Here is a 26,903-nt window from a genome sequence, read left to right on the forward strand (position 1 = left end):
GAATAGATAATGTAAAATGGGTTGTATAGGTTAGTGAAGATTCTTTAAAAATATTTCAATGGTTATGAAGGAATTCGGTATTTATATATGCCTGATTTCATATTATAATTCTAGGCGTCAATATCCGCTTTTTAACATCGGTTAGAAAAAAAATTAAAATAAATCACATTTACTCCACACTATATATATAATATATATATACACATGGTTACTCACGGGTCCTTCGATTATTGTGACATATCCTTGGCTTTTTAAGTAAGGGGGGATCACTATTACCTTTGAAGCCGCTTATATCTACGGCATGGATATATCAACTCTACTCTGTATAGTGCAAGAGGTTTTTATCCGGTGTGAAAAATTTCATTCTTCTGTATTTTTTTTTTTTTTTTATTTTACCCGCTGAAAACAATATGTGCCAGTAAAAAAAAAACAATAGGAGACTGAAAATTTTTTGATTTGTAGTGTCAAAAGTTAAAGTTGCAAATAGATAGCCGTATCAATTACCCAATAGACGGGAGAGCTTCAATGTGCATCCATGCTTCGACTAGATTATTTTTCAAATTTGATTCAATTCACTGGGGGGGGGGGGGGGGGGAGTGCATATGCAATTTAGTGCTTCTTTTTTACCCCAGATTTTTCTGTTCCTGCCTAAGCGCTAACGGAACCTACGAATGAATGATATCCCCGGCTAATCACGGACATAATTGGTAGCATCACAAAGAACCATACAAACAAAAAGAGGGGATCGTATTCCGTTGAGTAAATCTAATTGGACCACACCACTAAGCAGAGTGATTTACAGAACATGCCACCACTAGACTAGAAGCGTTGAGGAGAGCAATGCTATAGCTTTCTAGTATGAATATATGACCCGATCTTTTCCCTTGAAATTAGTGTGAACTTAAATATCTGCTTAGGACATGGTTTTTTTGTATCAACTCTATAGATGAAGGAGATAAAATTGTACTCTTCTCCTTGATGCATTCTACTACAGGAAGAAACGACCATCAGAAGCAATCTATTTCAATAAGGGGTCTAGAATACGAGAAATAATATTTATTGCAATTTGTTTTGCAGTAAAATTGTTGGAATTCTTAAGTTGCAAATTGTAATTGACATATTTGTTGCAGACATGACCATCGCTTTCCGATCCTTATATCACATTTTTGTCAACTTTTCCAGATACTAAGTTTATGCGCTCTGCTGAACTCGCCTCATATCACCTTCTGTTGTGTGTGGCGGTTTACTCTGTTGGTTGTTTGGTATCTAAAATTATACCAAATCAGGAACTACGCGCAGGACTGAAGTTACAAAACGCCTCAATGTTTTTCTTTCACCCAGCGCTTTGAAACATCTTCGGAGTTCATATATGTATACAAGGTTACCTTCGTCTTTGACTCCCCCCACTTCCCCCATTACAACTGATATCTGCAACTTTCCATGGTTGATTCGGTTTCATCTCAATTGCCCAATAGGACAACATACAACTTGCCCAAACCCAAACCAGCATACTACCCACACCCAGGATCACCTTTGTACGCTGATAAATCATTCTATGACTCCATTGCAAAAGCACCCAAAACATTAGTCAATAAAGTTCGATGTGAACCACGTACAGGAATTGCAATTAAGATCCCGGCAAAATCTGTATTTAGAATAACCACCCCTGATGGACCACAAGTTTGTGATTTAAACATTTGGAATGCTAATGACCCCAAAGAACGATTTTGGGCGGCTCGAACTAGACAATTGCATTCTGCTCATGTGTCAACTTATGATCGGTTATGGTCAAATTTGCCCTATTTACGTCCATTGGTGACAATCATTGGTGATTCAATGTCGTCTAGACATGATGAATGGGGTGGTCGCGTCCATGACACATTGGGTACACGATGCGATCCGTACGTTGATAAACTAATTAGCGGGGAAGATAATGATAATCACTGCCATTCAAACTTATTTCGAGCTATCAAGCCATTTGGATTAACTGAATTTGACGTTCATGATGTGCTCAATGTGTTTCAGGTCACTGGATTGAATGAATACGATCAATATTTCATGGAAGCTTGTCCTGCTACGCCCAATGATTATTTTGAATTGTTTGCTGAATTGGACTTGCTTGTTGCCATTAGTGCTTGTCCTGGTGGTGATTTGTCACAATGGGGATGGGGCGAGCACCAAGATGATTTGGGTGAACTGAAGATGGTGGATTGCTGTCGAGCTCTCGAAATTGAAGTGTATAAATTGGATGACGAAAAAGAGGTTTTACAAGGCTGGAAACTGCCTGAAGTTGTCAATTACACTGGTAACCATGGATTGAAGAAGGAATAATGTATATATGCAAGACAAGATCTATAATGCTAATGTTTTATACACCATCGATGGATTTGTGTAACCATGTGCCCAAATCTTGGACCACACCACCGCGTAATGACTGTTCAATCAAGTCACCTCTATAATGTAAACCACATAATTTTTCATTCAACTGTTTCAAAAACTCGGAATCACCACGTAGATACTCTCCACTCAATTCAACAGTCTCAATTACTCCCTTATTCACCGTGAATTTAACACAGATACCTAATTGTGGGTTTTCAAGAGTGTGAGTAAATGTAGGGGTGCGACCAAATTTCCACTCCCACGTTTTCAACTCATCAGCAATGGTAAAGACCTCCTTAGGCAATTCGTTCACTTCATCAATTAGACAGACATTAGTTGACTTGGCAGCATGGGCAAAGTCAGTTAACCCCATCATGTCATTAAACTCCTTATTGGGATCATTCTCATTGTCCAATTTCGTTGATGATTCATCTGAAATGCCATATTCAAATTTGAATCCATTCGAAACTAGGTCAACAAAGGTCTCTTTTGGTATTTGCAAATTAGTGACTTTTGCCTTGACTGAGTCGATAGATTTACTTGTGTCAATAGTACCCAATTCGGCAACATCTCTATGCAAAACATGTCTCAATCTATCCAAATCCAGATTTAGTAACATTGTTCCGTGGTGATACGACTTTCCTCGTGATAACTTATAAGCTGAACCACTAATTTTCAACTCTTGTTCCCCATCTTGAGTCACTATATCACCACGATGATTCACTTTGATCCTCGTCGAAGAAACATTTGATTTATTAATTGCTTCTACAATCAAATTGACAAATTTAAACCGATCAAATTCTTGCTTTGTGCTCATAAAGGAATAATTGACATTGCCCAAATCGTGAACCACAGTACCCCCACCTGATTTTCTCCTAATCAAAGGAATTCCATATTGCTTCATCTTCGGTAGATTCACCTCTTTCCATGGATTTTGGTTCTTGCCAACTACTACGCATGATGAGTTTGTGTAAAACATTAGTCTATGTGCTTTGAATAAAGCAGTTTTGCTCATAGGGATTCTGTTGTAAATATAGTCTTCAATGGCCAAGTTCAAGTATGGATCGTTGAGTTTTGAAATAAATACTGCTGGTTCGTTCTTTCCTGTTAGTGATTCCAATTGGCCGTGTTTCTCACTAGTTGGCACTGTAAATGATTCTTCATGTAATAAATCTTTCATCTTTTCTCTCTTGTACTTGGCTACTTCTGGCGATTCTTTGTAGTGATGGAAATCACCGAGACCAAAATCATCTAAATCAATCTCAGACAAGTCATCCTGAAATGGGGAGTTGATACTGGACACGTAGCACTTGAACTGTCTGCTTCGTCCCAGTAGTCGAGTAATGGATCCTCGAGTAGCAATTTGCAAACAGCTTATCATATAAATTTAGACACTTCAATTGGTTAGTGATGAGTATTTCATCTTTTTGATGCCAAAAAAAAACATCATCAAACTGCCCTCGTACTCTACCACCAGCAATGACAAGTACCAACGAGCTAGAAAAGCGTTTGCTTACACGATGCTACGATTCTAATGAGGAAATTCTAAACATTCTTGAGACAAGATACTCCACCGAAGGGGAACAAAAGCCAACAATTCTCTTCAAACATGTCAAGAAACCCACCAAGAACAACCGCAAATCCATCTTACTCACGCCTTCTCCAACAGATGACAAGATTCCGCAAAGTAGGAAGAGATCTACCAGAAACGAGCTAAAACAGTACATCAGTACAACAATCACCAATCAACGTAAATTAATCAAACGAGTACGTGGGTACAAGCGCAACAACCAACCATTTAGTGTTGAGCCAATGCTCAATCAGTATAGCGTACCCAAGTTTGAAGATTTCATCAAAATGAATGATTTATGGCAAAGCTATATACAAGATCTTTTAGGTCTTGACGAAACTACGTCCCTAAATACGTCTGTCATTTTGCCTAAACTAGTCAATGCTGATTTTAATGGATGCTTATTAACAGTACTACAATCGCGCAACAATGAAGTTGTGGGCGCCAGGGGAATTGTCGTATGGGATTGTCAACATTCATTTATAATGGTTGTGCCTCGCGGAAGAGACTATAAAGAGTGGACTCCAAAAGTCGAGAACAATGCTGATCTTGCCAAACAATTAGATCCAGCTGCTTTAGTTGGTGGGTTGAAAGTAATTCCTAAACAGTATACTTTGTTTGGATTCGATGTTGTTTTGCCAAAGAAAGAACCAAGTCAGGATGGAGAGATGGAGGTGGATAACGAGTCTCAAGAAGTGGAGAGTATCGGGTTTACGTTAATTGGATCAAGATTTGAAATACGAAGTGTTGAACGATCAGCTAAAAAGTTCAAGAATCACGCTGTTGATGATCTACTATAGATTTTCAATACATTCTACTTTTGATTGTGTTTAGCTGCAATTTCAAAGCCTCGCTTTTGGTTGTTTTTAGGATTTTGTCGATTTTAGTCTCAGCTTCAGTTCTTTCTGTTCCGTTCAATTGCCGATTTGGCAAGTCTAAGATATAGCTTATTTCACTGATAATGTCGTCTTTATTCATATCATCCAGTATACTATCCACACCACCCTCACTGTAAATCCCCATCACACTGGCGTTTGACTCGGCACGATCAGTAGATCTATCCAATCGGTTAAGAACATCATCAAATCCACCAGACGTGAATTTTTTTATTGTACTCTGGTTAAAATTGCATAAATCGTCCAACACTTCATCCAAATAAGTGTCAATTGGAACTTCAGGTCCACTATCATTCGGACTTTGACTGAAAATTTTGAAACCACTAAGGGAGTCCATCTTTTCCGAATCTTGCACTGAAGGTAGATTCGTAATCAGTTTTTTGGATTCCGACAAATCTGCCAACATATTACTTAATTTGATTAGCTCATAGTAGTTATCGTAAATAATCTCTTTCTTCTTTTGGCTCGATGAATTAAGCTGCAGCTGTATCTTATTACAAAGCTTGAGAATCTCTTTTGTACTTGATGTTTTAATGAATTGTTCCACATCTTCCTTAGTTTTCAAATCAGAAGGTCGGATTTCACGTTTTACGGACTTGTCTTCTTCTTTCTCTTCTTGAGGTCGATCCAGCTCTTGTTTTTCGGTATCACCAGTCTCCGCCCGATTGGAATGTGATTGTTGTTGCAAATGATAAAACTCTTGTAACGCTTTACGTCGCGACGATATCTTCCTCGGCTGAGATGTATGAGGCGGTAATTGAGGTGATCCACTATTTGACGCTGTTGAGGATAGACTAGGTGAAAAACTGGTCCTTGGAGTCGGCGTTGCTGATGCCGACACGGATGTTGGTTGATCCTTGTTACTTGGTTTTTTGTAGGAGAGTACGGGAGATTGCGTCATTACTCAAGTTCAATCGGTTATAAATCGGGTGATACAAGTTTTAGCAGTATTGATGTGGTACAATGAGTAGGGGGTGTTGTTTGTTGTTTATAGAATCTCAAAGAATTTCAGAAAATTTATAACACGCTTTGCTTTCTTTGGAACATTCCATGAATACTGACAATTTTAACTCTTCCAAAAAAACAGACACCACGATACAAATGATCCAAGAGTATAAATAAATTTGAAAGTATTATCATTCTTTGCTTTCTGGCTTTGAAAAATCAACCATTTGCCGCTCCACATCTTAGAAAATGTCTCCATCTACATTACCATTAAAGGAATATTCTGTTGATACCCCACGTCAAACATTACTTAAAGGCGCAGAACATCTTTTGAAATCAGTTCCCAATTGGAACCCTGGCAAAACTTATTACGAAGATACTAAACATGTTACCAAGATTTCCCATGATACAATCGATGGTGATTACTGGTGTGCTAGACGCACTGCGTTGAGAGATATTCCAATTGATAAATTTAAATCAGCCATTATTGGCACTACTGAGATTGGTTTCACTCATTCAGATCATGAAATTAACTACGTTCATGAAATTGAGCTGATGCAAGTTCGCAATATTCAAAATTATGAAGATAATGGATGGAGTTATACTATCCATGCTATCTACGACTTTGGATTCCCCTTGAACAAAAGACTGTTTAATGAATTGGTTCATGTTTTTGTTTCCAATGATAAGGCTTTGGTTGTTAGTGTTCCAATTGCGGGAGAAGTTGAGGGGGTTTTGGGTAGTTATGTATCTGTTGAAGAGATTAAGTGGGATGCAGACAGTGTTGAATGGACAGTGGCAACTACTTCGAAACCAGGAGGAATTGTTCCTGAATGGGTTACCAAGTTAAGTATCGGTGGTGCAATAGCTAAAGATGTTCCAAACGTGCTTGCCTATATTGAAAGCAACAAGTTTTTGGTGCAGGTTGGTTAAAAATATATAGAATTGGCTTACACCGGAATCTTTGGTAGCTTGTTTGAAGTATTGCTTTATTGGTAAATGTGCCTTGTAGTTACACGCATCTCTGTATGCCTTTTGTCTTACAATCGATTGAACAGATGATGAGGTTGGTGGACGAGAGAGAAGAAAAAATTGTTTTGTATGAAAAACTTGGACTTTTCAACTTTGACTCTTTCATACAAAGATCGAACTTCTTGTCCTCCCCCACTTGTTGCACTTGTATGATCAATAGGACATTCAGAAGAATAATGTCTACTACATCCACAATCAATACCACTGAAAAGTGGACTGCTCCAAAAGTTAGATCTACGTTTTTGGATTATTTTAAAGATAAGAGACAACACACTTATGTTCCATCATCATCAGTTGTCCCACACAATGATCCTACTTTATTGTTTGCCAACGCTGGTATGAACCAATATAAACCAATCTTCTTGGGGACCGTTGATCCAGCTAGTGATTTTGCCAAGTTGAAAAGAGCTGCCAATTCTCAGAAATGTATTAGAGCTGGTGGTAAACATAACGATTTAGAGGATGTTGGTAGAGATTCATATCATCATACATTTTTCGAAATGCTTGGTAATTGGTCATTTGGCGACTATTTCAAAAAGGAAGCCATTGCGTGGTCGTGGGAATTATTGACTGATGTTTATGGCTTGGAAAAGGATAGATTGTATGTTACATATTTCGGTGGCGATGAAAAGCAAGGATTGGAGGCAGATTTAGAGGCAAAGAAATTCTGGTTAGATGTTGGTGTTGCTGAAGACCATATTTTACCTGGTGATGCCAAGGACAACTTTTGGGAAATGGGTGATCAAGGTCCTTGTGGTCCTTGTTCAGAGATTCATTATGATAGAATTGGTGGTAGAAATGCTGCCTCACTCGTCAATATGGATGATCCTAATGTATTGGAAGTTTGGAATGTCGTGTTTATTCAGTATAATCGTGAAGCTGATGGATCATTGAGACCACTACCAAACAAACATATCGACACTGGTATGGGTTTCGAAAGATTGGTTTCCATCTTGCAAAATAAATCCTCGAATTACGACACTGATGTGTTTTTGCCAATTTTTGACAAAATTAGAGAAATTACCGGTGTTAGACCATACACGGGGAAATTTGGTGCTGATGATAAAGATGGTATCGATACTGCATACAGAGTTATTGCAGATCATGTAAGAACTCTTACGTTTGCCATTTGCGATGGTGGTGTTCCAAATAACGAAGGTAGAGGATATGTTTTGAGAAGGGTCTTGAGAAGAGGATCACGTTATGTTCGTAAGTACATGAACTACCCAATTGGATCATTTTTCCCACAATTGGTTGATATTGTAATTCAGCAAAATAAGGAAATCTTCCCCGAGATCGAATCGGGATCTCAAGATCTTAAGGAGATTTTAAACGAGGAAGAATTGTCATTTGCAAAAACTTTGGATCGTGGTGAGAAATTGTTTGAACAATATGCCATCATTGCTTCAAAGACTCCTGAACAGACTTTATCTGGAAAAGATGTGTGGAGATTGTATGACACCTACGGTTTCCCAGTTGATTTGACTAGATTAATGGCTGAAGAAGCTGGATTGAAAATTGATGAAAAGGGATTTGAAGTTGCCAAAGAAGAGTCTAGAGAAGCTTCCAAAGGTGGAGCTAATAAAAATGCATCGTCTTTGATCAAATTGGATGTTCACGCGTTATCCGAACTTGAAGGTAAAGTTGCCAAGACCGACGATGACGCCAAATATGGACTCGACAACATCAAAGCTAAAGTTCTTGCTATCTACGACGGCAGCAAATTTGTTGATTCCATCCAACAGAACGAAGAAGGTCAACAATACGGCATCTTGTTGGACAAAACACCGTTCTATGCCGAACAAGGTGGACAAGAGTACGATACAGGTAAACTTGTTATTGATGGTAAAACTGAGTTTAATGTTGAAAATGTTCAAGTTTACGCTGGATATGTATTACACACCGGGTTTGTCCTTGAGGGAAAATTGAGCGTTGGTGATGATGTGATTGCCGCTTATGATGAATTAAGAAGGTGGCCAATCAGAAATAATCATACGGGTACACATGTATTGAACTACGCCTTGAGAGAAGTCCTTGGCGACGATGTTGATCAAAAGGGATCTCTTGTCGCTAAGGAGAAATTGAGGTTTGACTTCAGTCACAAACAGGCTTTGACTCCAAAAGAGTTGGAAAAAGTTGAGGGCATCTCAAATCAATACATTAGAGATAACAAGCAAGTCTATTACAAGGATGTACCATTAACTGAAGCTAAAGCTATTTGTGGGTTGAGAGCTGTCTTTGGGGAGACTTATCCTGACCCAGTTCGTGTTGTTTCCATTGGTGTGCCAGTTGATGAGTTACTCAAGGACCCAACTAATGAAGAATGGAGATCAATCTCAATCGAATTCTGTGGTGGTACCCATGTTGCTAAGACCAGCGAAATCAAGGATTTGGTCATCATCGAAGAATCAGGTATTGCTAAAGGAATCAGAAGAATAGTTGCCGTTACTGGACATGATGCTCATGCTGTACAAAGAGTAGCCAAGGAATATGAACAAGAATTGGATCATGCAAATGAATTGCCCAATGGACCGATTAAAGAAAACAAAGTGAAAGAATTGGGTGTTGCTTTAAAGAAATTGTCAATATCAGTATTGGATAAACAGAAATTGACTGAGAAATTTAACAAAGTTGACAAATCAATCAAAGATCATCAAAAGAGTATACAAAAAGAGGAAAGTAAAAAAACTCTTGATGTGGTTAAGAAATGGCTTGATGAAGGTGACGACAACAACAAATCTGAGTTTTTGGTTGCTCATATCCCAATCAATGCTAACGCTAAAGCAATCACTGAGGCGTTCAATTTGGTCAAGAAGCAAGACAAGACTAAATCATTATACTTGTTGACAGGACAAAATGACAAGGTTGCACATGGATGTTATGTTAGTGACGAAGCCATTGCTAAAGGTGTTGATGCTAGTCTGTTGGCCAAGTTGGTTAGTGGCAAGATTGGTGGTAAAGCTGGGGGTAAGGGAAACATTGTTCAAGGTATGGGTGATAAACCAAGTGGTATAAATGAAGCTATTGAGGAAGTGACAAAGTCATTCAAGGAAAAATTGTAACTTACAAGAGTGATCCCACGTTAGATAATATATATATACACAGTTTGTTTATAATTTTCACAACTTATTTACATTGTCTTATAAAGCAGCACCTTCTTGGAACGGATCTTGTTGGGACTCTTGTAATTGTTGCTTAGCAGCTTGTCTTTCAGTTTCCTTCAATTGTTTGATGATATCCAATCTTCTCTTGACTCCCGCCTCAGCAGCCTTGGACATAATTCCAAGCATCAAATTAACTGATCGAACATTTTCATCATTACATGGAATTGGATATGTGATCAAACTAGGTTCCATATCAGTATCACATAACGCAATAGTTGGAATACAAGCTGATAAACATTCCTTGATACAATTTCTATTCTCGACTGGGTTCAATAAAATGACCAAATCGGGTTTGATTATTGAGTTTGAAGTTACGGCAGAATTGAGCGGTTTATTCTCCATATCAATCTGTTGCTTCATTGATGGATCTTTGATTTGTTTTGAGACTTCAATGTAATTGGTTATTGTACCAGGTATCCATCTCTTAGACACGTAGTAACCTTTGGCTCTTTCAGCTGCCGCCACCAATGATTCTTGGATTGACCAGTTCTTGTGTGTTCCTACAAATAGTATGACTCCACCCTTTTCACTAACACCTTCAATCACTTTGCACGCAGTTTGCAATTGTGAAATAGTTTGATTCAAATCGATTAAATGGATTCCATTGTAAGTACCGTAAATGAATGGTTGAAAATTGGATCTAAATGATGAAGTTGCATGACCGAGATGGCAACCTGCAGCCATCAAGTTTGAAATGGTGGTTTGCGTGATACTTGGAGGATTTGTAGTATCTCTTTGAGGTTTGTATACATTTTCGAGTCTTGAACCTAATGCTCCACTAGTTCTAAGATGATCAAGTTGTCTCAAGTAAAGTTCTTGTTCAGAATATTCTTTGTAATCAGGTGTTGGTTTTAAATTGGGGAATTGTGAAGTGTATTGATTGGTCATTGATGAAGCCTTTGATTCTGATTCCTTAGCACTTATTTTGCGCCCATTTTTAAGATTCTTATTCGCCCATGGTCTATTCTCAATGATATCATCAGTCAAATGCATATTATTTATCATGTATTCTCGTAACTGTTCATCAAGTTGTTTGATCTTGTCCTGAGGAATTTTTGACAAATCTTGATTCAATTTGGCAATACGTTCATTCATTAAAGTAGTTGGAGTTTTGTTCAAAACAGTGATGAGTTCTTTTGATTTCTCAGTTAATTCACGAATCTGTTTTGATTTTTGAATCGCTTCCTCTTCCCTGGCTAATGCTTCGGCAATAGCTTGTTCTCTCAATTCTTTATGGGATAGGGTATGCTCAAGATTATTGTTCGAGGGTACATGTTTGGGTACTGGCTCGACATAGTACCTCACTAGTGACCTCCTGAGTGGTCTACCAAACGAAGTCCTTAGCATTATTAATTGATTGGCTAGCTCTTAGATCCTGTTACGCTATTGAAAAAAATAAAAAAAGAAAAATTGAAAAATTTTTGGTGCAATAACTTTCGGATTTTTTACACAAAAGACGTAAACTAAAGTAAAGAGATAATTCACCATCGTAGAGCATTGCAAAAGCCAAAGACTACACCAACGCCCTCTTTCTGCATTATAATCTCAAACCCCAAAAATGCATTACATTATCACTCTAAATACACGTTTTAGTCAACTTGTTTCGCAGTTTCTTCAACTTCTTTTTCATTGCCATTATTCTCAGCATCGACTTCCACTTCACTCAGCTGTACACCTCCCTCTGACTCTTGACCAATGTCTGAGGCTAATGAGCTCAAATCTATACCTCCTGGACCACCAGCACCACCGGCACCGCCAGCTTGACCCAATTGACTAGCCAATGCACTCAAATCTGGAGTACCACCGGCTCCACCACCCATACCACCTAAAAGTTGAGAAAAATCCATTCCTCCTGGACCTCCGGCACCACCCATTCCCGGCATACCTGGCATACCACCCATACCACCCATACCACCCATACCACCCATACCACCCATACCACCCATTAAATTGGCATCATCTTCCTTAACTTCATCTTGTTCATCTTCATCTACCCATTTATCAAAATCAGTCTTGATATAATGGTATTTCAACTTCTCTTTGGTCAATCTTGGCCAGTATTCTTCTTGTAACTTCTTCTTGGATAATACAAAGAACAAGTGGGCACCATTCTCAGTATTTATTTTTGATTTTTCTGGATCTATTTCGTCATAGAAATCAATCTTTAAGTCGTAATGAGTATGTTCGTAAGTTGATGAGTCTGCTTTAACAGAAAGGTACGTTGGTTTTAAATCAATTTGTAAATCTTTTGGATCAGTGATTTCAACAGTTAAAAGAATGATGTTTTTCTCAGCATCAGAATCACTTGAACGTTGAGCCCACAAGACAGTTGGAGCAATTGTTTTCGAAGACATGGTTTGTGATGCAGCTTCAATTGGATTGATTTGGTATATATGGCTTGAGCTCAATGTGTTGATTGAATATTGGAGTCAATAGTTGGTTTTTTTTTTTTGGTTGTTGAAATTTTGCAGTTCTGTTGAATGTGCAGTATTGACAGTGTTTTTCTCGAATCTTCTATACTATTTTGTATACAGGATATAAATATATATATGTATATAACATTTACATCCAACTCTCCAACTGTTATTGGTGCACCCATATACGAACGATAAATATACCACTCCTTTCTAGATAAATGGATCATATGCCCATTGCAACAACGCTTGACGTTGTTTTGGTCGACAACTGTAATCCTTTTTAGCACAATTTTTCTCAATCTGACCTTTGTGACGCTTAAATGCTCTCCACCGCTTCTTTTGGAATTCATCACATTCACTTCGTCTACCTAACCAGTATCGACAATACCACTGGAACCAACCCCGAGGATCATCTCCAATAACCCATTCATTTTCTCTCCATATTACCAACAGTTGACGACTTTTGATTTTGAAACGATTTAATTTATAATCTGGTGGATCTCCCACTTGAACTCGTTTATCTCGAGAATTGTCAAACCATTCTTTGGGGAACTCTTCTTGACAATCGTTCAAGTATTTTCCTTCGAAAACACCTTCTTGTAACATTTCCTCGGGTGTCAATTCGGGTTTGAAATTATTGTCATTGAAATCGGGTGCTTCTTCACCCATAGGCTCTACTAGCTCATACTCATAATTCTTTTGCATTCGATCATTTACGACAATTTTCATACCCACTTTGTAATCCTTGAGACTCTTCATGCTGAAATACCTTCTAATATAAAGAGCAGGTGACCTCATAAGATTGTATCTTTTCTTTACTATTTTCGGTTCGAATAGCAACCATTAGATTGCTAAAACTGTATTTGGTAGCATTGATGGACCATTGTATAGACATAACACAAAAACAACCAACCACTAAAGAGATCTGCATTACCCTTGAAAGGGCGACATAAGAAACATAAGTCTTTTAATGACACGTAAAATGGGCAAAGATTACATTTCAATATACACCAGTATGCCCTCTTTCTTCAATAATCATCACCACGAGTGACAACTTCCTTTTTATGAGGATGCAACAATATAGTGTGTTCGAATTGAGCAGTGTAACTACCTAGCTTATCAGCAATAGGTGGATAAGCCTCCACAATTCCAGCTCTCACCAATTGATTCAATGCCAACAAGTATTTATCTTCTCCAGTGCGTTCCAAATATCTCCTACACCAAGGCAATGTTCCAAAATTCTCTTGTATTGAGTTCAACAATGATTTGCATCGTTCCGAAGGTACTCTAATGCCATCGATATTTTGATTCAATGCATAATGAGAACATTCCCCCTCGGGTAAGACATATCCTTTTCCAGTGGATCCAAACGTCTCAACGGCAAAGGTTTCACCTTCTTCCATCTTGGTGTTGTCTCCATTAGCTATGATAGGGACATTTTTACCATAATGAATTACATAGTCACCTATATTGTGTCCATTGAGGTTACGAATACATTTGATGGGGTATGTTTTACCATTTTCCTCCATTTCGTAACTTTCCATAACTTCTTGAATAGCTGCACCAATATCATTCATTCTAACGTCTATTCCAGCTTCCTTAACACCAGTATTGGTTGCTTCTTTAACCGCTTGCATTATCGTATCGTATTTACCATCTTCATTGAATGTCATGGTGAATGCAGAGTCACAAATACGTCCATTGACATGTACACCAATATCAACCTTCATAATGTCGTCTTTACCCAACACTACTTTGTCTCCAGTATTTGGCGTGTAATGAGCGGCAACGTGGTTCAATGACAACCCAGTGGGGAACCCAATACCTGCCTTTTTAGTATGATCAGCATTGGCATAAGCTCTGACGGAATTTTCAATCAAGTCAGCAATTTCCGACATTGGCATACCGGGTTTAATTGATGACCTGGCTTTTGCACGAACACGACGATGAATTTCAGCACCTTTTCTGAAATCTTCCCATTTGTTATTTTGTTGTCTATCTAAATACCTCAATTCTTCTGATGTTGTGCGATGCTTGTTGGAATCTAATGGGTATTCCATCCATTCCCCTTCCGGGAATACACCATCAGGATACGATTGGTCAATAGCAACCAACTTCTTCTTCTTTTTGTTGTTTTTCTTCTTTTTCTTTTTCTTGTCTGAGGAGGAGGAAGTGGTTCCATTTGCGGCAGACTCATCTTGGTCCTCATCATCTTCAGCATCGTCTGCTGCACCACTTGTATTCAAACCGTCTGCTTTAGCTGAATCCTGCTTTGAAGTGGCATTGTTCAAGTCTAGTTCTTTTGTCTTGGACTCTAATTCGTTTACCTCAGTGGTTGAAATTGGTGACATGATTGTGGTTGCTTCAAAATGAAAAGGAAAAGTCCAAAACGACCGACCGGAATTAAAACCGAGAGAGGGAGAGCAGATTTTCAACCCTTTAACAAATTAGGTTATTTACACGACCTATTTTGTTCTGGCTGCAAAATTAGAAAACTTAATTGAACAATCAACCTTTACTACTCTGGGAAGAAACTGAATTGTGTATTTAGAGGGAAAAGAAAACACAGACCCTATATAGACTAAACATTTTGTCCTTATATGTCCTTCCCTGTTGAATCCGATCCATGCCCTTGAAACAAAACTTTATTCAAATTCATCATTTTCGCATCAAGGCGTTTCCCCAATGGTGTTTGTCCCAGAGCAGAGTTGGTACCGGCACCATTGACACTCCCATTCAACAAGTTGTTAAAATCAGGCGTTTTTAAAAGGTTCTTATTATTCATGGCATTTCCTGGAGATGGAGTGAAAAAATTAACATAATCATTCATGTTGAACCCACTAGGGGTTAAAGTCAATCCAGATGATGGTAGATTTGAAGAGAAGTTACTCAAGAATGGAGTCAATCTATTCAGTGGGGACCTAGTGTGTTGGTGATGCAGAGCGGTGACGCGCTTGGGCGTTACTGGAGGCTGAGGTACAGCAAACGTCGACGAACTCTGTTGAGGGAATGGTTGCTGCTGTTGTTGTTGTTGTTGTTGTTGTTGTTGTTGTGGTAGTGGTTGTCCCTGCGGTGCCTGCGATTGCTGGTGCACGCTACTACTTTCCTTAGGACTTGAGTGAGAAGGTGGAGCATTGATTGAAACCTTGGGTTTATATGTTTTAGCAGGACTGGGTGAAGTTGCAAGATATATGAGAAGATCAGCTCCTTCAGTGTCTGGAGCTGGCGTTTTCGCCACATCAAAATCGCCCTCATTGTCTTTCAGCTTTGTTGTTATACTATCTCTTCTCGATTGCTGCCTCGATGGAGTCGTGCTCATATCCAATGATGGTTTCAAACTCTGCCTTTGTTGCTCACCATTTCCAGATGGTGGTGTGAGCTCAGCTAGAACCATTTTACTTGGGGAAAAGCTTGTCCTTCTCTTTTTAGTAGGTGAATCATTCAATTCGTCGTTGTCACCACTAGCAATATTCTTTAATGGAGATGATGACAAGAAAGTGGCCGCTGCGGTTTTGACACGTGTTGGAGATTTTCCATTGGGCGAGTAAATGTTTGGTGAGGATGATAGAAACGAGTCGTGATTGTGTGGTGCATCTCTATTTCTTTGTGAATTTGCGTTGATATAACCTCTCAAAGGCGATGACTTGGGCACGTTTGGAGCCATTGTTTTCATATTTGTTGGCGACAAAGATTGCTTAGCAGTTATACTTGCCTTTGACAATTTCTTCTTCAACTGCTGGGCAATCTTTTCCAACTCCTCCTTTTTCAATGGAGTTTTCATTTTTTGTCCACTGCCAGTGGTTGTACTTGTGGTTGACGTTGACATAATATTGGATGAAGAAGATGATGATGACGATGATGACGATGATGATGATGTACTAACAGTCAGTAGATCGTCTCTTTGATGCATGGAGTGAGAGAGAATGTGCTGCAGGACGTGGTTACGCTAGGATTAACCGTGTTTGAGGATGTCAAATATAAGTAGTGTTGAAAATAATGTTATCTTAGAAGACGTGTTGGGGGACGTGTGAAAAGATGAACTTGGGATAAAAAAAAATTTCCACACTATCTTATCAGCAAGTGAATAGCTTGTAAAACTGTTTGAAACCTCGGTGGATATCAGGAAAATATTGTGGTCTCAAACTCGACTAGTTAGTTGATGAAATGAAGCTCTCTGTAATTAAAGAAATGAACAAGTGATGAAAGGTGTTCTGGGAATGGTAAAGGAAAAGGGAAAAAAAAAAATCTAAAATTAAATTAATTTCTCAGCGTCTAAATTGCGTATCGTGGATATAGCCAATAGTAGTAGTGGGGTGGTGGTGGTTGGGGATACACTAAGTGCCGGCGATGAGTAAATGATGTAGCAATAGGTCGTATGAATGAGCAAATTGTGAAGGCTTTAAGGTAACAACCAATAGTAAGAAATAACAAGAATGAGTGTATAAAAGCAAACTTCAAATTGAAAGGGAGATTATGTCTAGAAAAGATTTAGGTTTATTAATTATGACGCGTTAATTTATCCCAATTAGGAAATCTGATTACACTACAATCTTTAGGTTAGCTTACATGTAGTTTAGTACAACATATGCAATGTGCCATTTAGCAATTGAATATACACTGACTAGTAAATCATCTAATTAGCCTTGAAACCGGCAAAATGTTGTTGTAAACACGTACTCGAAGAAGTGACTACGATGCTTACTGTATGACTGACTTACAAAACCTCACTCTACATGGTGAAGCAAAACTTGTAGGATACAAAAAACAAGTTGAATCAAAGTTAAACCCAGGATGTGTGTCTTGACTAATGATCATTCAATAACCAAATGTTAACATTTTTGCTAGCATTTGATTGCAAAAAAAGGGGCCATCCCAAGAACTTAAAAAAAATTTACATCATGGTTGTTGGTTTACAACATAAAAGATCTGTCAAACACGAAACAATAAGACCCATAGCAAAAGATGCCACCTCAATGATATGGGAACCTATATGGCCTCATTAAAATACATAGAGTGGTGGATCTACCCATACATAACTTAGGTAAGCTCCCAATTTCGTTCCGAAAAAAAAATAGCTTTCCCTGCAAAACCTTTAAAGATAAGAGAGAGCACTCGTCCACTGTACCAGCCATGTGGTTCATATTAGGCATACTTCTTGTGATATACTTTATCCATCAAGTATTTACTTCGGTCTTACCTCATTATTTCCTAGTCCCCTCACAGAAATGGCAAGATGCAATTCTCAAAGTAATCAACTATGACAAACCAATATATTTAAAAGTTAGTCACAAACGATCAAGTTTTAGACGTCGACTTGTATTGGCTAGTGAGATACCATCATTTTATACAAATTTTGTCAACAACAAGTTGAAGATCTCACCCAGAGATATTGCCAATAAAGATCAATTTATGCAAGAAACAAGAAGAAGAGACGTTAATGACTCTAAAAGGAGATTATTGTTTGGATTCTTCCATCCATATGCAAATAATGGTGGCGGCGGCGAAAAAGTCTTGTGGGAAGCAATTAAAGCTACCCTTGAACAGGATGAGAGGAACATATGTGTTGTTTACACCACAAACACTGATGCCGAGCCATTGTCGATTTTGGGCAAAGCAAGAGATAAGTTCCAAGTTGAGGATTTGGACTACAAGCGAATTGTATTCATTTACTTGAAAAATTTTGGAAAATTGATAGATAGTTCTTATTGGAAACATTTAACCATTGTGGGGCAATTATTTGGTACTTTTTTATTGAGTTTGGAAGCAGCTTTTGAACTTTCACCCGATGTATGGGTTGATACTATGGGATTACCAGGAAGCTATTTTGTAGCGTCAATTGTTTTGAAAATTCCCATAATTGCTTATGTCCATTATCCAATCTTGCAAGAGAATATGTTCAACAAATTGAAATACAGCCACATATCTGACGTCACAAAAGTTAGAAGCAAATCAGATGCATTTGATTACGCCAAGTTGTTTTACTGGTCTGCGCTTTATTGGCTTTATGTTTACATTGGTTCGTATGTTGATGTAACCTTAGCTAATGGGTCTTGGACTTTTGAACATATGCAAAAGATATGGACTTATAATAAAGCGTTGGGGAAGGAGATTAGCATACTATACCCACCATGTGGAACTGAATACCTCGTAAATGCAAAAGTTGGTAACAGCACAAGAACAAATCAACTTTTGTATTTGGCACAATTTCGCCCTGAGAAACGTCACATATTGGTTTTGAAGGAATATCAACAATTCCTTGTAAACAACTATCCCAACCTCACATCTCCCAAAGCAAAAGTGCCTACTTTGTTGTTTGCTGGGTCTTGTCGCACAAAGGATGATACCGCGACATTGGAGTTTTTACAACAAGAAGTAAAGGCATTGAAACTTGACGGGTTTGTTGAATTTGCAGTTGATTGCTCATATGCTGAAATTGTACATTTTCTTTCAACTTGTAAATTTGGGCTCAATGCCATGTGGAATGAACATTTTGGGATTGGTGTGGTTGAATATGTTGCAAGAGGTTGTATCCCCATTGTTCACGCGTCAGCGGGTCCGCTTCTTGATATTGTAACTGGTGAGAAGATTACGGACTGGGCAAATGCTACTGGTTTTTTCTTCAAGTCATTTGCTGATCCCGACTTTGACCCATCATTGCAAACAACAAAAGACAACAAGGAAAAGTATTTGGTGTTTGAAGTGAATGGGAAGAAAAAGGAGTTCCCCACATTGGAGCAACTACTTTCCACTATGTTTGTAACTGATAGACTGCTTATCAGTGATGAGACATTGCAAAGAATGAGATCAACTGGCCAACAATTAGTTGTGGATAAATTTTCTAACAAAATATTTGAAGACAAATGGAGAAAACACATTGAAAGAGCAGAATCACTTGAAAAAGAATATAGAGTAGAGAGAAGAGGGAAGTTGGAGAGTGTATATTAAAACTAAAGGTATTGCAATCGTTTGTCTGTATATACACCGTAGTAGTAGTAGTGACAGGTGTACAATATATATTTTTTTGTCGTGTACAATTGTTAAACGTGTTCAGAAAGAGAAAAAAAATTGAATCGAATTTTCCAACCAAACAAAATCAACAATATCAAGAGTATTGAACGACAAAGTATTCTAACCCCCCCTCATTGAATACCTTTGCATCACGTCCAATTGCACATACCATACTAAGATCACACGATGAAATTAGATATAGCAAAAACATTCAGTCACCATTCGGATCGTGTCAAGGGTATCGATTTCCATCCAACAGAACCATGGATCTTGACAACATTGTACAATGGGAAAGTTGAAATCTGGTCATACGCCACAAATGTATTGGTTAAGTCTATACAAGTTACTGAGTTACCTGTGCGTACTGGTAAGTTTATTGCCAGAAAGAATTGGATTGTGGTTGGAGCTGATGATTTCCAAATTCGTGTTTACAATTACAATACTGGTGAAAAAGTTACCCAGTTTGAGGCTCACCCTGATTATATTAGATCCATTGCTGTTCATCCTACAAAACCATACATTTTGAGTTCAAGTGATGATTTGACCATCAAGTTGTGGAATTGGGATAATAATTGGAAATTGGAACAAGTTTTTGAGGGCCACCAACATTATGTCATGAGTGTTAACTTCAATCCCAAGGATCCAAATACTTTTGCTTCTGCTTGTTTGGACAGAACTGTCAAAATCTGGTCATTGGGAAGTTCACATCCAAATTTCACCTTGATTGCTCATGATACCAAGGGAGTCAATTTCGTTGATTATTACCCACAAGCTGATAAGCCTTATTTGATTACTGCCAGTGATGACAAGACTATTAAAGTATGGGATTATCAAACCAAATCATGTGTTGCCACCTTGGAAGGGCATTTGTCGAATGTATCGTTTGCAATTTTCCATCCAGAATTGCCAGTCATTGTATCAGGATCAGAAGATGGCACTGTTAGATTTTGGAACTCAAACACCTTCAAATTGGAAAAATCGATAAACTACAGCCTTGAAAGAGCATGGTGTGTTGGTGTACTACCAAAATCCAATGTCATTGCCGTGGGGTTCGATTCAGGATTTGTCATTGTTAAATTGGGCAGTGAAGAGCCATTATTTTCGTTGGACTCAAACAATAAGCTAATATATGCCAAAAATTCAGAAGTTTTCCAATCAGTTATTAAACCAAATGCCACACAAGGATTAAAGGATGGAGAGTCCTTGCATTTGCAGCAAAGAGACTTGGGAACTATTGAAGTTTTTCCACAATCTTTGGACCACTCTTCTAATGGTAGATACGCTGCAGTTTGTGGTGATGGTGAATATATCGTGTACAGTGCATTGGGATGGAGATCGAAAGCTTATGGCAGTGCACTTGATTTTGTTTGGAACTCTCATGACACGTCTGCTGCATGCCCCTTTGCCATTAGAGAATCCACTGTTAGTGTCAAAGTTTATAAAAATTTCCAAGAATCGCTAATTATTGACTTGTTGTACCAAGCTGACAAGATTTTTGCCGGATATTTGTTGGGTGTAAAGTCCGAAGGATGTATTTCATTCTATGATTGGGAACAAGGGAAATTGGTGAGAAGGGTTGATATTGATGATGATATCACTGATGTTGTATGGTCTGACAATGGTCAGTTGTTGGCAATAGTTACCAGTTCAAGCACAGGTGAAAAATCAACCGCTGTCACTGGTGCAAAAACTAGTGACGAAACATACTTTTTGAGTTATGATCAAGAAGTATTTGAACAAGCTGTTGCCAACGGTGAATTGGATGCAGAAGAAGGAGCGGAAACTGCATTTGACGTGTTGTACACGTTACCCACCTCAGAACCTATCTTGTCAGGAAAGTTTATTGGTGATGTTTTTGTGTACACTACAGCAACTACCAACAGATTGAACTACTTTGTTGGTGGAGAAGTTATCAACTTGGGTCATTTTGATCGCAAGTTTTACATACTTGGTTACAAAGCTCAAGATGGTAAACTTTATCTCATTGATAAATCATTTGACGTTATATCGTGGTACATCAATGCTGAAGTTTTGGAGTTACAAACGTTGGTAATGAGGGGCGATTTGGAACAATTTGCAACTCAAAATGTGTTGGATGAAGAGACGGGTGAGGAAGCTCCTGATTTGGCTACAGTTACAATTGATAATCTTTCCGAAGAATACAATGCACTCATTTCCAACTACTCCAAAACCGAGCTTAACCAACTTTCACGATTTTTTGAGAAATTGGGATACTTGTCATTGTCTTATGCATTGTCACAAGATTTCGATTCTAAATTTCAAATTGCTTTAACCACAGAAAACTTGCAACAGGCTTACGAATTATTATCAAAACAACAACAACAAAGCCCATCTCTTGCATTGGCCAATGTACAGAAGTGGAAGAAGCTTGGTGATTTGGCATTGAACAAATGGAACTTAAAAATGGCTCAGGAATCGTTTTGGCTAGCCAATGACTATTCTTCATTGTTGTTACTTTTATCTTCAACAAACAACAAGGCACAATTGATCAAATTAGCTGAAAAATGTGAGGAGAAGGGAAGGTACAACATATCGTGGCAAGCATGGTGGCTTGTGGGTGATGTCAATAAGTGTTTAGATTTACTAATCAAGAGTGGCAGATACCCAGAAGCGATTTTGTTTGGAAGAAATTATGGCGTTGATCATGAGAGGTTATCAAATTATATTAAAGAATTCAAGGATGTTTTGAAACTGAAAAAGAAGGATAAAATTAGTGAACGTTTGATTGATGATTTTGAGGACCTAAGTATCAACAACGGAGTGGCTTCTGATGGTGATGTTGCTGCAACCGCTGCTACGGCTGCTCCGTTGATCAACTTAGAAGAAGAATCACAAGAGAAACAAGAAGATGATGTAGGAGAAAGGGAAACTGAAGCTAAGGAAGTTCACGAGGTTGAATTGGAAAAGGAGAATGATGATGCTAACGGTGGTGTTGAAGTGACCGAAACAAAAGATTGAAAGAACTAGTCCGTAGAAAAAATTAAATACACATTTTACAAAAACAATGGTTATACACCTTTTTTATCAAGACAAATGAAGATACAATCTCGCATTAGGTTTATCTCGTGTACTTTGTCAAAGAGGATCTGTAACTTTTTCTTCATCATAGCGATTTCTTCATCTCCATTGTCTATGCTGGTCAATTTCAAGACGAACTTGCCACCTTGTTGCAATGTTTTCTGCATGAGCATGATTGCTCCATCGGCCAAAACCAAATTACCCTTTTGCGGGTTGACAATTGAATGGTTCAATCCTTTATTGTTGTTGTATCGTAGATAGGGATTTGTTTCAGTATAATCATAAAACCCACTTTGTTGTCTACCAGGACGTGCTAAATCACTAATGATCAAATCCAACTTCCAATTGTCTTTTGAAAACTTTGACGCTTCCGATATCGTCAATTGGTCCATAGTTTTTGTCAATTGCGATTCATCAATCTCTTGGGCAAAATACGACTTGTGATCAATGTCATTGTCAACTTCATTTTGAAACTGCGATTGATTTTGCTTATTGGCAACTTCTTGGAAATGGTGTACCACATTTTCGTGACTTAGTTTGGAGAAAATGTTTCCTTGAATTGAACTCGTACCCAACGGTGGGCTTTTGAATAGGATATCAAAGCCAAGGATATGTACTCCAACTGTGTGTAACTTGGTATCTTCAATATCATGTATTTGGCACACTCGATCCACAATATAAGACATCCAATTACCTGGTGCAAATCCAACATCCAAGATTTTCTTTGTTGTTGGCGTGATTATATTGTACTTTAAGTCCAAATGTTGGAGGCTATTACGTGCAGCTATCCTTTGCTGTTCAGCTTCTTCTTTCCGGGATAGTTTTTTGAATTTATTGAATCGTTTGTATGGGGGTTGGTGAGAAATCGATTTAGAATCGGTATTGCACTGAATTATGGAGGGAGCAAAGTAGGTATATGTGGATGTTTGGAATAGTCGTACATGAAAGGCTAGTTTCCTATACCGTAATTGCCTTGTGACTAACACGCTCATTGGTCTAGAATGGTGTCTTTCCTATACGCGTTTTGATATGGAAACAATTTCATGCGGCTTTTGGCATCATTTTGTTTTGTGACATTCGTAAAGTAGCACTGAAAGTAGACACGAACAATGGGCCCAGGTGGCACCAAGGGCGGAAGCTAATGAGAAGCTTACCTCTGGTGTAAAGTGCCTGTTTGGGAACAGCTAGGTGTCAACAAAGTGAAAGAGAGCAATGTGGAATGTGAGTTTGTTTCCAATCGACGCAGAGAAAACTTAATTAAATGGGTGGTGTGGCTCCCTGCGTAGGTAGAGTATTCGCAATAATGCCACACTCAACCTTTGGTCATTGAGGTTGGCATTTGTTGCAAAGTGTAGTGTGGACTTCCCAAAAGGTTTACAAAATTAGACAGTCACAGATAGTCATGTGACAAGTTGATCTCTTGTTTGCGCATTTGGTAGCATCTTTTTTCTTTTCTTTTTCTTCCGCTTTGTGCTAACCTGCGCAGTATTGTGCTGAAAATTTTCCACCCCATCGTCATATCCAAACTAGTCGTACTTCTTTTCCCTTCTTCATCCACGTCGAATCAATCAAATTTACCAATTTACTTTTGGGAGACGTAACCTTTTAGCCAAGCATGTCTAAAATCACCTCAGCTCACGTTCGTGAAAACGTCAAGAAATTGTTGGAGCATTCCAACGAAACCAAAAAGAGAAACTTTTTGGAAACTGTTGAATTGCAAGTTGGTTTGAAAAACTATGACCCACAAAGAGACAAGCGTTTCTCAGGTACTTTGAAATTGCCTCAAGTTCCAAGACCAAACATGACCATCTGTATCTTTGGTGATGCTTTTGATGTTGATAGAGCAAAATCATTGGGTGTTGATGCCATGTCTGTTGATGACTTGAAGAAATTGAACAAGAACAAGAAATTGATCAAGAAATTGGCCAAGAAGTACAATGCTTTTATTGCTTCTGAAGTTTTGATTAAGCAAATCCCAAGATTGTTGGGACCAACTTTGTCAAAGGCTGGTAAGTTCCCAACTCCAGTTTCCCACAATGATGATTTGTACTCAAAGGTTACCGATGTTAAATCCACCATCAAGTTCCAATTGAAAAAGGTCTTGTGTTTGGCCGTTGCTGTTGGTAACGTTGATATGGATGAAGATGCTTTGGTCAACCAAATCTTGATGGCTGCTAACTTTTTGGTTTCATTGTTGAAGAAGAACTGGCAAAACGTTGGATCATTGGTTATCAAATCCACCATGGGTCCATCTTTCAGAATCTACTAAGCTTAGAGGTAATCAGGGTCTAGTAGTCACTGTTCAAGTGTCAAATGTAATATATAAAAAATCATTTGAGAAAATTACCGTAAAACCGTAAAAAGATTTGTAAAATTTTAACTAGCTACGAATCTATGCTTCTTCTCCTGTTTCTTGTTTTTCTTGTTGTGCTTCTTATCAGACTTAGTTGGTAATGAGATGGTCTTTTTGTGGAATGGTGTATTCAATTTACCCTCAACGTTACCCATTGCAAAAAACTCTTGATCTAAATCATCACCAGCACTTTCCAACTTGGCCTGTTTTCCTCCGTAAAATAACGTCTTTGCCCCAGTTGTACTGCCACTACTCTCTTCGCCACCACCAATATGCATGGAAAAATTCAACTTGGAGATATCTTTTTGCAAATCAAACTGATCAATTGAAATATTTCTCGCCTTCATGGCATGCTCAATCTGTTGTCGTCTTGATTCAGGGAGATGTTGTAAAGTGTACAACTCCTTATTGAATTCTCTACTCTTTTGCAAATCCAACAATTGCCACTCTCCATTAACAAGGACTGGAGGAGGGTTCACATAAAGGAGTTTCCCATTAACATAATCTTTAAGAATGTACCTGGCTGCCCTTGGTTCGTCAGCAGCCCCAAATCCTTGTGTCATGTAACCTCTTGCTCTCGCGTAAGCATTAAGCAATTCTCTAGCTGTTGGGTACTCTCCGTTACCTCCATCTTCAACCAGTTGAATAGGTATGTGAATACCATACACAGCTTCAAGAAAAAACTTCGGTATCCTTTGACACACTAGTGCAGTTGGGGGGATATGTTCACGTAATTGATCAATTGGCAAAACACCATTACAAACCAATTCGGCATTGGTGTAGGCAAAATTAGGAAACACTAAACCAGGGCAATCACAAAGTATAACATCGGGAGTTAGATGGAGTGTTTGAAAATGTTTTGTTTTACCTGGTGTTGAGGAGACTGATACTTTCTTTGATCCAATCAAGGCGTTAATTGTGGAGGATTTACCAACATTGGGGTACCCAACAAGACCAATCTGCAATTTACGATCAGGAAATTCTGGGTCCACCTCAAAGTTTGGCGCAGAGTCCATAAACAATTGCTCGAGCTCTTCAATTTTCAAAATTCTCACAGACTCATCTGTCTCCAAGTCATCAACCAACTGGTCAGCACTGGTCAGAGAGCCTTCCTGTATATGCTGTTCAATCTGTTCTGCTTCCTCTCTCTCCTTTTCCAACAATGCATTTGCATTGGCTGCAGAGAAGAATACATAGTTGATGTTCTTTGCTTTGAAATAGTCAGCCCATGCTACTCTTTGGTCACGACTCAACATATCTGCCTTGTTGACAAGTAGCAAGTTCCTTTTTTGATGATTTGGGTCATTATTTTCGTTGAAACCGTCAACATACTTTTCCAAATCAATAGATCTGAAAAACAACGGATTCCTTGCGTCAACAATTTGCACCACCAAGTCACATCTCTCCACCACTCTCCATAACTGTCTCCAAACCTCCAAGTTCCTTTCGAATGGGGTCAATAACAAATCATTATTTTCCGTCAAACTTGCCAAGTCTCTCCTCCATGCTAAAAATGCGAGATTTTCCTGCCTTTCGATTTCTAATTTACTTTGTTGTTTGAACCACTTTGGACGTCTTGGAATAGTCAATTTATTTTCAAACATCATATGTTTCTGCCTCATTGCTAACATCTCATCCGTACTCAATAATCCATTAGAGTTGATTATGTTTGTGTTGCCAACTTTGATGATTTTAACTTGCTGTCCTCTCTCTGCACTAAAATCAGTATCAGCCAATTGTGCTGTACTCAAAAATTCATCCAAAGAATTTTCTTGTGTAACTGATCTCAATTTGACCCAGTTGGGATCTTTCTTGTCTGTGGTGAATCTCATCTCCCCATCTGGCAAATATTGAACTTCATTTTCCTTGGACCTCTGATTTGCTATGGTACGACCCAAACCTATGAGGTTTTTGTTCTTGTGGTGAACTGGCTTCGGCCCCTTTGGAGCCTTCCATTTCTTTTGCTCCGGGTGTAACGATACTTTGTTATTAGACTCCATTGTTATAGCGTTGATTAGTAAGAAGAAAAATGAATGTACTAAAGTTGCAATCAACTTTTTGCATGTCCTTTTAGCGATGAGACGAAAAGACAAAAAGACA

The 26,903-nt window shown here is 38.4% G+C and overlaps 16 protein-coding genes across 16 annotated transcripts; 7 read left to right on the forward strand and 9 right to left on the reverse strand. All coding sequences in view use genetic code 12, as the record gives it.

Annotated features, from left to right (window-relative positions):
* Positions 1-1,440: 1,440 nt before the first annotated feature.
* Positions 1,441-2,331, forward strand: CPAR2_601190 (urea carboxylase-associated family protein; the record flags this gene model as incomplete). The annotated part of the gene is made up of 1 exon (XM_036807013.1): positions 1,441-2,331. The coding sequence occupies one exon, from the start codon at positions 1,441-1,443 to the stop codon at positions 2,329-2,331; it is 891 nt and encodes a 296-aa protein (XP_036662884.1).
* A 37-nt stretch (positions 2,332-2,368) lies between these two features.
* Positions 2,369-3,760, reverse strand: CPAR2_601200 (putative lipoate--protein ligase; the record flags this gene model as incomplete). Its single annotated transcript, XM_036807024.1, has 1 exon — positions 2,369-3,760. The coding sequence occupies one exon, from the start codon at positions 3,758-3,760 to the stop codon at positions 2,369-2,371; it is 1,392 nt and encodes a 463-aa protein (XP_036662885.1).
* A 98-nt stretch (positions 3,761-3,858) lies between these two features.
* POP4 (RNase P/RNase MRP complex subunit) lies at positions 3,859-4,749 on the forward strand (the record flags this gene model as incomplete). The annotated part of the gene is made up of 1 exon (XM_036807035.1): positions 3,859-4,749. One exon carries the CDS (start codon positions 3,859-3,861, stop codon positions 4,747-4,749), a length of 891 nt encoding a protein of 296 aa, XP_036662886.1.
* A 4-nt stretch (positions 4,750-4,753) lies between these two features.
* On the reverse strand, positions 4,754-5,746 carry VPS51 (Vps51p; the record flags this gene model as incomplete). Its single annotated transcript, XM_036807046.1, has 1 exon — positions 4,754-5,746. One exon carries the CDS (start codon positions 5,744-5,746, stop codon positions 4,754-4,756), a length of 993 nt encoding a protein of 330 aa, XP_036662887.1.
* A 293-nt stretch (positions 5,747-6,039) lies between these two features.
* Positions 6,040-6,723, forward strand: CPAR2_601230 (uncharacterized protein; the record flags this gene model as incomplete). Its single annotated transcript, XM_036807057.1, has 1 exon — positions 6,040-6,723. The coding sequence occupies one exon, from the start codon at positions 6,040-6,042 to the stop codon at positions 6,721-6,723; it is 684 nt and encodes a 227-aa protein (XP_036662888.1).
* Positions 6,724-6,998: 275 nt separating this feature from the next.
* Positions 6,999-9,884, forward strand: ALA1 (alanine--tRNA ligase; the record flags this gene model as incomplete). Its single annotated transcript, XM_036807068.1, has 1 exon — positions 6,999-9,884. The coding sequence occupies one exon, from the start codon at positions 6,999-7,001 to the stop codon at positions 9,882-9,884; it is 2,886 nt and encodes a 961-aa protein (XP_036662889.1).
* Positions 9,885-9,962: 78 nt separating this feature from the next.
* CPAR2_601250 (mitochondrial 37S ribosomal protein uS2m) lies at positions 9,963-11,333 on the reverse strand (the record flags this gene model as incomplete). The annotated part of the gene is made up of 1 exon (XM_036807079.1): positions 9,963-11,333. One exon carries the CDS (start codon positions 11,331-11,333, stop codon positions 9,963-9,965), a length of 1,371 nt encoding a protein of 456 aa, XP_036662890.1.
* A 242-nt stretch (positions 11,334-11,575) lies between these two features.
* Positions 11,576-12,340, reverse strand: SBA1 (Hsp90 cochaperone; the record flags this gene model as incomplete). Its single annotated transcript, XM_036807090.1, has 1 exon — positions 11,576-12,340. One exon carries the CDS (start codon positions 12,338-12,340, stop codon positions 11,576-11,578), a length of 765 nt encoding a protein of 254 aa, XP_036662891.1.
* Positions 12,341-12,613: 273 nt separating this feature from the next.
* CPAR2_601270 (uncharacterized protein) lies at positions 12,614-13,201 on the reverse strand (the record flags this gene model as incomplete). The annotated part of the gene is made up of 1 exon (XM_036807102.1): positions 12,614-13,201. One exon carries the CDS (start codon positions 13,199-13,201, stop codon positions 12,614-12,616), a length of 588 nt encoding a protein of 195 aa, XP_036662892.1.
* A 230-nt stretch (positions 13,202-13,431) lies between these two features.
* CPAR2_601280 (methionine aminopeptidase) lies at positions 13,432-14,754 on the reverse strand (the record flags this gene model as incomplete). Its single annotated transcript, XM_036807113.1, has 1 exon — positions 13,432-14,754. One exon carries the CDS (start codon positions 14,752-14,754, stop codon positions 13,432-13,434), a length of 1,323 nt encoding a protein of 440 aa, XP_036662893.1.
* A 245-nt stretch (positions 14,755-14,999) lies between these two features.
* Positions 15,000-16,313, reverse strand: CPAR2_601290 (uncharacterized protein; the record flags this gene model as incomplete). Its single annotated transcript, XM_036807124.1, has 1 exon — positions 15,000-16,313. One exon carries the CDS (start codon positions 16,311-16,313, stop codon positions 15,000-15,002), a length of 1,314 nt encoding a protein of 437 aa, XP_036662894.1.
* Positions 16,314-17,533: 1,220 nt separating this feature from the next.
* On the forward strand, positions 17,534-19,348 carry ALG11 (alpha-1,2-mannosyltransferase; the record flags this gene model as incomplete). Its single annotated transcript, XM_036807135.1, has 1 exon — positions 17,534-19,348. One exon carries the CDS (start codon positions 17,534-17,536, stop codon positions 19,346-19,348), a length of 1,815 nt encoding a protein of 604 aa, XP_036662895.1.
* A 249-nt stretch (positions 19,349-19,597) lies between these two features.
* On the forward strand, positions 19,598-22,390 carry SEC27 (coatomer subunit beta'; the record flags this gene model as incomplete). Its single annotated transcript, XM_036807146.1, has 1 exon — positions 19,598-22,390. The coding sequence occupies one exon, from the start codon at positions 19,598-19,600 to the stop codon at positions 22,388-22,390; it is 2,793 nt and encodes a 930-aa protein (XP_036662896.1).
* Positions 22,391-22,440: 50 nt separating this feature from the next.
* Positions 22,441-23,442, reverse strand: CPAR2_601320 (uncharacterized protein; the record flags this gene model as incomplete). Its single annotated transcript, XM_036807157.1, has 1 exon — positions 22,441-23,442. The coding sequence occupies one exon, from the start codon at positions 23,440-23,442 to the stop codon at positions 22,441-22,443; it is 1,002 nt and encodes a 333-aa protein (XP_036662897.1).
* Positions 23,443-24,065: 623 nt separating this feature from the next.
* Positions 24,066-24,719, forward strand: RPL10A (60S ribosomal protein uL1; the record flags this gene model as incomplete). The annotated part of the gene is made up of 1 exon (XM_036807168.1): positions 24,066-24,719. The coding sequence occupies one exon, from the start codon at positions 24,066-24,068 to the stop codon at positions 24,717-24,719; it is 654 nt and encodes a 217-aa protein (XP_036662898.1).
* Positions 24,720-24,826: 107 nt separating this feature from the next.
* Positions 24,827-26,803, reverse strand: CPAR2_601340 (putative GTPase; the record flags this gene model as incomplete). Its single annotated transcript, XM_036807179.1, has 1 exon — positions 24,827-26,803. One exon carries the CDS (start codon positions 26,801-26,803, stop codon positions 24,827-24,829), a length of 1,977 nt encoding a protein of 658 aa, XP_036662899.1.
* Between the last annotated feature and the right edge of the window lie 100 nt (positions 26,804-26,903).

The sequence above is a fragment of the Candida parapsilosis genome, contig 005504 (assembly GCF_000182765.1).
Source record: "Candida parapsilosis strain CDC317 annotated contig 005504".
Taxonomy (NCBI): Eukaryota; Fungi; Ascomycota; class Pichiomycetes; order Serinales; family Debaryomycetaceae; genus Lodderomyces; species Lodderomyces parapsilosis.